Source organism: Trachymyrmex septentrionalis, unplaced genomic scaffold, assembly GCF_001594115.1.
Source record: "Trachymyrmex septentrionalis isolate Tsep2-gDNA-1 unplaced genomic scaffold, Tsep1.0 scaffold32, whole genome shotgun sequence".
In the NCBI taxonomy this organism is placed as follows: Eukaryota; Metazoa; Arthropoda; class Insecta; order Hymenoptera; family Formicidae; genus Trachymyrmex; species Trachymyrmex septentrionalis.
In genome coordinates this window covers 2733523-2743063 of record NW_017305485.1, presented here as the reverse complement: position 1 = coordinate 2743063, position 9541 = coordinate 2733523, and the positions used below count along the sequence as shown (strand labels likewise).

General features: G+C 30.0%; 1 protein-coding gene across 2 annotated transcripts; it reads left to right on the top strand.

Annotated features, from left to right (window-relative positions):
• The first annotated feature begins 2521 nt into the window (after nucleotides 1-2521).
• LOC108750121 (proteasome subunit alpha type-4) lies at nucleotides 2522-9541 on the top strand. 2 transcript variants are annotated; one of them, XM_018489382.1, is made up of 7 exons: nucleotides 2522-2830; nucleotides 4290-4472; nucleotides 4567-4683; nucleotides 4763-4939; nucleotides 5249-5581; nucleotides 8024-8651; nucleotides 9115-9541. In XM_018489382.1, exons 2-7 carry the CDS (start codon nucleotides 4305-4307, stop codon nucleotides 9255-9257), a joined length of 1566 nt encoding a protein of 521 aa, XP_018344884.1. In that variant the 5' UTR covers nucleotides 2522-2830; nucleotides 4290-4304; the 3' UTR covers nucleotides 9258-9541. The 2 variants fall into 2 exon arrangements, with proteins under 2 accessions (XP_018344884.1, XP_018344883.1); XM_018489381.1 differs by lacking the exons at nucleotides 2522-2830; nucleotides 4290-4472; nucleotides 4567-4683; nucleotides 4763-4939; nucleotides 5249-5581 and adding an exon at nucleotides 7458-7553 and having other exon boundaries at nucleotides 9115-9523.

The following is a 9541-nucleotide window of genomic DNA, read 5'->3' as shown; positions in this document are numbered from 1 at the left end:
GTATACGGACATTACTGATCGTCTACTGGAATTTCCGATTTGCGCATAATTTACACGAAAAATGCGTTTACAAGCGAGAATGAATTCCTGTATGAACTTAACAAATGGGAAACGTTGGTCGTTCATCTGAAGACCGACTAAATTTACGTCGCACGTTAAGAACTTGACCGAATTTTACGTTTTAACGTTTTAAAGAATCGAACGACGGTAGTAGTAGATCGGATTTCTGACTTCCACTAATGTAAATCTGTGTAAGCTCATGCAGGAGTGTGTTTCCGAATATCGATAAATCTTCGTTAGCTAATTTGTGTAATATATCTTAATATATTGACAGTACAGAGGGACCGTGAATTATTTGTGGATTATTTACCGAAGCGTATGTATCTGTTTATTACATATTTATTGCCTTGCATTATTTATAAATATATGCATAGCGCTCCGACAAATTAATTTTTTCAGACACATGTTTGCTCTTAAATTTTGAAATTTATATATATATAATAAATTACTAAGAAATTATTCAAAGTCCAAAATTAAATTGTAAATATCGAATAGCTTCTCTTGTCTTGAATTTTAAATATAATGTATCGTGTGTTACATATACAGTATCTTAATTTACTCTTGTATAATTTTTAAAGTAAAAATTGTATTTGTTTCTAATATAGAAATTAAACGAGATTGATGTGTTCTTTACAAACATGTGTGTGCGCATCAAACATCAATTTTTAAATCTCTGTTGTGCAAAATGAAATTCTCTTTAGGAAATCTGAAGAAATGCTATTGAATAAAATCATAGTTATACGTGATACATTTTTCATTCACGACATGACTTCTAATGTTGTTTAATGTTAAAAGTTAATTCACACTTTGGAAAAGGATTTATATCATATGACAAATCGCGCAGCATATTTTATTGCAATTCGTGGTTTTGGGATAACAATTAAGCGACATAATTCATGATACGTTTTCGATTATAATATCGATTTTTCATATAGGAAATAATTATTGATTTATTTACAAATTTTGTGCGTGCAGAATATCGCTTTGCATATCATGTGAAAACTCGTACTTTTTGCGATTTAATGGGAAAGTACGCATGATATCCAATAAGATTTTACAAAAATCATTCGCTATCTGAAAATATGTCAACGGAATTGCGAGAATTGACAAATACGTGATCATTCCACGAATTTACGGTAGCGAAATCTGTAAACATAAATATATGATGAATTTTATGATGTTAATTTCTGTTATTATATTTACATGTACTTAGGCTATGAGAGTGTATAAAGAGTTCAAGTTATTATAGTCAAATGAAAATAAAGAGTGAAGTGTATATGAAGAAATAGACATTGTTTTTTATTGCGTGAATAATCGATTGATTCAGTGAATCTAAAATCTGAAACAAAAGAAAAATATTAATAATATATCTTATATTTTATTTGCATGAAATTTTTATATTTATTTAGTTTTTTCTTAGAAAATTAGATAAAAGCGGAACAAAAAAAAGGGAATGTCCCTTGAAATGTATTCTTGAAAAATTGTCTTTTTTTATTTTTTAAATCAAAATTTATATTATTTTTTTAAAAAGATTTTTCGATACTTTTGAACAATATTAGTCAATTCTTATATTAAGATTATTTATAAGTTATATCTTAAGATGAGAATACGTCTCTGTAGTCGCTTAATGTCATCTTAAGATTACCTTAAAAATAAGACGATAAAAAATCTTATAGATATAAGTATGATAAATTTAAATTTCGTGCTATTCAGACATCACACGAATTTAGCTTCGGAAATTCAAAATCGCGGCTTATCACTTTCGGTGTAATCCCCTAGAATATGCAGGGACAAGTTCTAATTTCCACTCGGGTGCTATGTCATCAATGATGGATTAACGCATAGGCAAACAAGGCACTTGTCTAGGACAGTGTATATATATATATATATATATAGTAGCAAAATTCTCTGTCGATATCTTTGATTTAGTATTGGCCAAAATGAAGTGCGCATGCGTGAAATAAATAAGTTACCCACCGTTGTCATGATTACCTAAACTTCTTTCTCTTTTCATCCTTTTTCCACTCTGTCAAAATTTCTCGCAAAACTCACTAGATTTATTCGCATCGCAATCCAACGAATTCGCTGAAGTGAGTAAATGCTATTGTAAGGAACATATTGGAGCATATTAGAGCATGCGATGCGAATAAATCTAATATTGCAATGAAATAATTTAAACTTTATAAAAATTAATAAAAATAAATTGTAAATATATTGAAAAATAAAGAAGAAATATAGAAAATGCTTGAAAGACAAATATTTAAGGGGAACATTGAAACGCTTATTTAAATAGAGAGAGAAGGAGAGAGAGAGAGAGAGCAATAAAAAAAGAAGGAAAAGAAACAAAGCAACTTACTTATTTCACGCATGCGCACTTCATTTTGGCCAACATAAAATCAGGAGAGTTGCACTACTATATATACTGTAACATACGTTCCAATCCATTGTTCGTTGTTTTCTATTTTCACCAAAGAGGCTCAACGTGGCTTATCGTCTAACAGATATAGGCGTCATTTACCGGTACGATATCGTGGAATCTGCCGAAAGGCGCTAAAGTACGTATCAGGTATCAGTGGACAGCGATTTCTTAGAGTGACAAAAAAGATAGGCATTAATTGGCGATTTGATTGTTATTGGAAATCGATGGGTGAAAACAATCGTCATTAATGTCTATTGAAATGAGTTAATAACCAGGGAAGAATTTAATTGCGTTGAGAATCCAGTGGGCAGAAGAAGAAAAGATTGTGTTGAAGCGTTTTGCTGTGATTCGGTGGGTAAAAAATTTGATATAAAGAAAAAGAAGTCTTTACTGTGTATATGTCGAACAGTACCTCTGTGACGCATTTCTTTTATTGTTCATAGATTAGAGGTCTGTTCTTTTTCCGTATTCCAGGGCATGTATTATAAAACTATTTGGAATGCATTTTCCGATCGGAATTATTCAATTATTTCCTAGACTTCTATTATATTTTTTAGAGAACGAAATAATTCTAATCGGAATCCATTCCGACTTGTTCCATATAATAGATGCTCGGGACTGAACTTTTTGCACAGTTCATCTTTTGTCATTTTTTCTCTCCAGTGTGAAAAAAATAAACCCTATAAGTTCAATCCTGGAATATAAAAAAAGAATACCTTGATTTCTATTCCTGCACTAAAACTTTTTTCCTCGCTTTCACCAAATACCTTACTTTAATTTCCAAAAGTTTATATTAGTTTAACAATAAAAAATAGGTCTATGTGAAAGTGAATATAAGATGTAAACATTGTCAGGAATTTGCACTTTATTTATTTTTTACAAATTTAAATTTAGCTATCAGAATCCACGATCAAAAAATCAACTGTATTTTTAAAGTTACATTGCCAGTGGAAATAATTAACTAAATATTAAATAATTAACTAAATAAATTTTGTTTGATTTATATAATGATTAGAGAACTAAATGTTAAAATTCCTATTAGACAAACACATTCATACAAGCTGCAATATGTGATGATTGACTGATAAAGAAGACAAAACTAGATATTATTTGAATATATAATTATTTAATTGATTATTTAACTTTCCACTGGCAATGTGGGACTTCAAAAATACAGTTGATTTTTTGATCGTGGATTCTGATAGCTACATTTAAATCTGTAAAAAATAAATAAAGTGAAATTTAACTTCTATTATAGTACAAACTCGTTAAAGCATTCACATGTAGGAATTTTTCCAGATTTCTATATAATCTAGAATAATATGAAAATCTACACTGAAGTTCAAAGATTAGATTGTAAACAAAGGATGAAATTTCAAAGTTAAGAAATTAATTTTGTTATGTATATTATACTTGCCTCTTTTCTCATAAACATTGTAATTTTACTTGATATAGAGAGCTTAATCTAGCTTGTTATTAGCAATATATAAGAACAAGAATACATGTTCTTGTTTGACCATAAAATGTTCGTGAAATTTTGTTTGAAAAGGGATCAAGTTATTTTCTGGTCTATATTGAATGCTTTAATTATTTCATAAAAAATTTACTATTGAAATAGGTAATTTTATAACCACTATACTGTTCCAAATCTAAGAATAAAAGACTGAGAATTTTTTTCCATTTTACCTTTAAAATTGTCAACACAGCTTTTTTTCAAATGCTTTGTTTCATGTTTTTTCTAGAATCTCTTATACTAATAATGACGAAAAAAATACAGTAGCTTTTTAATAATTGATATTATAATTTATAGAATTAGATTCTAAAAATGGCAGACGCGGACATCATAGTTTCTTGCCCCTACAATCCAGCGCATCGTATTCGCAGATATAAACTTATGAATCATATATCGAAATGCAAAAAATATAATAAAAAGGAAAACATGGTAGAGTGTCCATTGAACAAGACTCATATTGTAGACCAGAACTTTCTCAGGGTATATATATTCAAATGTATTGTAATATGTTTTAAAGTGGCATATCTTACAACTTTCTGTTTTTCCTGTTATTAAATTTTATTCAATCTTGTAGGAGCACATTGAAATGTGTTCTAGTATTGGAAGAGCGGCAGATATGGATATTAAAAACATTGAAGTAAGAGATCCAGATCCTCCTGGTAGCTTGTACTTAAATGAAAATTGGGAAGAGGTGTGAAATATAAGTAACAATTAGCTAATGTAAACTTATACTGATTTATATTACATAACTTGTATATTTTGTTTGACAGGACCCAGAAGTTCCGCCTTACGATCCGATGGAAGTTTCGGCAAAAAAATCAGTGATTCGATGTGTGTCTGGATTGTCAAAATCAGAGAAAAAGAAATTTAGGGACAATGAACGAAGACGTATAGCAAATCTCAGAGGGTTTCATTCTGTGAGCACAGTCTTGGAGTCTGTGAACGCGGTAAAATACATATCATGCAAACTTAATATATAATTTTTGAATATATGTATATATTTAACCTTTAACTATAATTGTGAAAATTACACTTAAGTTTTAAAGTGTCCTATTTGAAGTGCACAGAATGCAAGTGAATCTTTATGGCGACTGATAGAGGAAGTTCAAGTTTTTTATACCTACAATTTAGAAAGAAAAATATTTTGCTTTAAGTCCAAATAATCTATTTCTGTAGTTGAGGATTAAATAAATAACGTTGTGATCACATTATATTGTGATATAATTATGTAAGTATTCTTTCTGTTGTAATTTCAGACTCATGAGGTACCATTACGTCCATTACGTCCTCCTCGTTACGACGCTACTGTAACTTCAGAAGATACTGCAGCGTCACAAACTACTGTAACGTCACAAGCTACTGCAGCGGCACAAGCTACTGCAGCATCCACAGACATTTTACAAAAAGATTTTGATGAAATGAAAATACATGAAGATGAAAAACACGATTACGATGATAATGCAGGTGCTTGTGCTAACTTTGTTCCTAACTTTCATAATAGTTCATTCAACAGAATGTTATATGATGAATTAGCTCCTAAAGATGATGAGATTAAGCAATTAGAACAGTCTCTACGTAACACTGACTCGGTAATATATTATGTTTTTACATATACAAACATTTGATTAAACTTGATTGTAAATGAATGATATATAAGTGTATCCTTTTTCAATCTTTTAATTACTTATTTTTAGGCAATTTCCTTAAAAGATTATTTCCAGCAAGTTACCAGAGAAAATGGAAATTTTTCAATTTCTAATCGAAATCAAAAAGAGAAAAAAACAAAAGTAGGAAATAAAAAAATTGAAATGGATGCAACTTCGAAACTGTTCAATGTTGATATGAAGAAAGCAAGAGACGAATGCATTGCAAACACTTCGAATATGTCTAATGAACGAGTTACCGATACACTTCTAGCTTTATTGAAAGATGAATCAAGTGCCAAGGAACAGTTTATGAATGACACTGTGAAGACTAATCAAATCACTAAAAATTTTGATGAAAAAGGACCAGTACTGGACGAGATATTCAATCAATTCACTGAACGATTAGCTTATTTAAACGATATTCAGAGTACTGCTGCCGTGGAGAGCGCACGAGTGAGTCAACAACTGAAAGACCTGAAAGAACTTCGTGATCAGATGGCTTTAAGAAAGTAATTATTTCTCACATTGATGACAATTGATTGATAACAATTATATATCGTTTGGAGCAACATAATCGTTTCTTTTAAATCATCACTACATGTTTCATATAATCTTTATAGTAATCCTTATTATAGTATAGGTACTAAGCACACCACTACAGTACAATTACGAAAAATAATGCTGTGAGCTCTTAATTACTGACAAATATCTATTTTCTCATATGTGTATGTACAAATAAGAAAGGCTTATATATGTTACAAAAAAAAGCTTATGTCAGAATGTTCGGCAACAAATAGGAGAAAATAGAAAGAGTTATTCTAAATGAAAAAGTTAATAAATTTACAGTACGTTCTATTTATGAATTTTCAAGCATTTTACTTTAAATTTACATTTATAATGACAAACTGTTTATGCGTACTTCAAACACTTACGTAAATATTTGAACATTTACAATTAAATCAAGCCTTAAGATCATGGTATTATTCTTTCGATTTCCATCTTATTTTATCAAATTAAAATTATTTCTTAAGTTTTTTTTCTTATCTATTGTCCAAAACATTCTGTATATAATAGAAAATAGTTTAACAAACGTATACATGTTTATATAAATCCATATATCAGTTATATAAAGGCGCTCGATTATATATTGCGTTCGATTTGGACGCTTATGCGCTTTAAGCGTTTGTAATCATTTTGTCTTTATCGTTTATTAGAGAAATAAGGATAGAAGTACTGAAAAGCACTGAAAATATTTAAATCGACCGCAACCAAGATATTATAAAGTTACTTCTGTCTATATATTTGTTAAGTTTATAAGATTAAGATGAAGAAAAAGAAAGTTGCATCTTTAGTTTGATTACTGCAACGTTACTGATTAACATTTGTATAACTATACAAAATATCTACCTTATATGGCTTATATACATAATTTGGATCTCTAAGTAATCTGAATGTTAACTTCTATGATTTTCGATTTATTTTCTATTCATGTATTGAGTCTAATAAAAAAATAAATTTTAATGATGTTATTGAAGAGTATTATTATGTATAATTAAAAAATATTTAACTCATCCTCTTTGCATCTTGAAGTCTTCGCCCACTCTCATAAGTTGTAAAATATAAAAAAAATGAATAGAAGAAAATGAGATAAAATTGTATATTTGAAAAATAATGATTGCATTGTTTATTTTGTATTACTGCGGTATTTATATCGATTTTAAGATTACCATAGCGATACTTGTCGATTTTTCATGGCGACTTTCGAGTAATCGAAAACAGTTGTACCGATTAACCTGCTAATCATTCTTCGAGTCGAAGTGTCAGATTTAAGGTTGTCGGGTACTGTTGAATTTGCGAGCGGCATTTTCTTGATACGACTAAGACATTTTAATAACATAAAACTACTTTCAAAATGGTAAGTTGACGAGTCTCATTGCAGCTCAATATTACATTTATTCAGTTCTGAAGTCAGTTCTTCGAAATACCTTGGATACTGTCGTTGCTTCTAGGTTATGCGGGAAATGCATTGTCATCAAGACTAACATTTATCATAATTTTAAAATATAAATGGATCATAAGTGTAATTATCGTGTAATTATTTAATAAGGCACATATTTAAAGCATAGAATGTTGAAATCACGTCAATTTATTTGATTTAAAGTTCTGACACTCTTAGCAAAATATAAAAGAATGTACACATTAGAGACTTTCTTTTACTTAAATAAATCTTTTGATCTTATAATGATTTTATTTTACTCATATTTGCTCGTTTATATTTGGGATAAAATGAAAATTGAAACATTAATAGAAATTTTGATAAAAATTAAAAAAATTTGAATTCTTTATCGTAATTAATTCACTATTAACTTGTTATATATTTTACAGGCACGCAGATATGATACACGTACCACAATTTTCTCGCCAGAAGGAAGACTGTACCAAGTCGAATATGCTATGGAGGCTATAAGCCATGCCGGCACTTGCCTAGGTATATTAGCAAACGATGGTATTCTACTGGCAGCTGAGAAACGTAACACCAACAAGTTGCTGGACGAGGTATTCTTCTCCGAAAAAATCTACAAGTTGAACAACGATATAGTTTGTTCAGTGGCTGGTATAACTTCGGACGCGAATGTCCTGACGAACGAGTTGCGTCTTATCGCACAGAGATACCTTCTTCAGTACGGCGAAGCTATACCTTGCGAGCAGCTTGTCTCCTGGTTATGCGATGTTAAACAGGCATATACTCAATATGGTGGAAAGAGACCTTTTGGTGTATCTATCTTATACATGGGATGGGACAAATACTACGGCTATCAGTTGTATCAGTCAGATCCTAGTGGAAACTATGGTGGCTGGAAAGCAACATGTATCGGGAATAATTCAGCAGCAGCTGTGTCATCTTTGAAGCAGGAATACAAAGAGGGCGAGACAACTCTGAAAGACGCAATGGCACTTGCTATCAAAGTGCTCTCTAAAACGTTAGACATGAATAAACTCACTGCTGAAAAGGGTAAATTTTTATTTAAATCTAAATTAGAGCAATTGATTTTAATCTCTTTCTACGAATGTAGATTAATTTCAATCTTGATTTAATTTACTCTTTTTCTAATTTTTAAAAAAGATAGAAAATAAGTTGAACAAGATTAAAGTTAATCTTCATTCATAAAAGTGGACATAAGTTGATGAGATTGTAAACATAATCTTTTAATGAATTCAATTGAACGCATACAGTGAAATATAAATATTTGGAATTGTGAAATATACTTTACCTAACGATAGAATAAAATGTATTGATTAAAGATTTAACACATTTATATATTTATATTATATATACTTTTATATAAATCTGTGTTGACATAAAAATGTATACAACAATAGTTTTAATATCAGTGTGTCCCAAATTCGTTATTAAACACATTTTGTCATAGTTTGTAACAAAGTTACTGATGTACGTTCACTTCTTTTACTTACAGTGGAAATGGCGATACTGACGCGCGAAGATGGTAAAACAAAAACGAAAATACTGCCAGCGAATGAAGTGAACGCCTTAATCGCGGAACATGACCGATTAGAAGCACTGGCGGAGCAGGCGAAGAAAGAAAAGCAGAAATCGTAGAAATTTATGTTAAATAAGAAGATTAATCCTGTGGTGACAAAGTTTATTGTACCAGATATATTGAAAAAATTGATATACATACAACTCAAGTGTTTATATATGTACTATAAATTATTTCCTTGTCGCAGGAGTGAATCCTTACAATGACAACATTATCATCTTCATTACAAAACAACGGTTACGATAGAATTAAAAGTTTTTCCATAAATATGTATCACATGTTATACTTCTTACAATTTCCCATGTTCTCATCTCATTAGCATAATCGATGTGATTTTGAATAA

Bases quoted from the DNA above. Each gene is read 5' to 3' on its own strand.
- LOC108750121 (XM_018489382.1), top strand. From the start codon at position 4,305: ATGGCAGACGCGGACATCATAGTTTCTTGCCCCTACAATCCAGCGCAT. The intron at 4,684-4,762 runs GTGTGAAATATA...TTTGTTTGACAG, and splicing joins TAAATGAAAATTGGGAAGAG to GACCCAGAAGTTCCGCCTTA. The intron at 8,652-9,114 runs GTAAATTTTTAT...TTTTACTTACAG, and splicing joins TAAACTCACTGCTGAAAAGG to TGGAAATGGCGATACTGACG.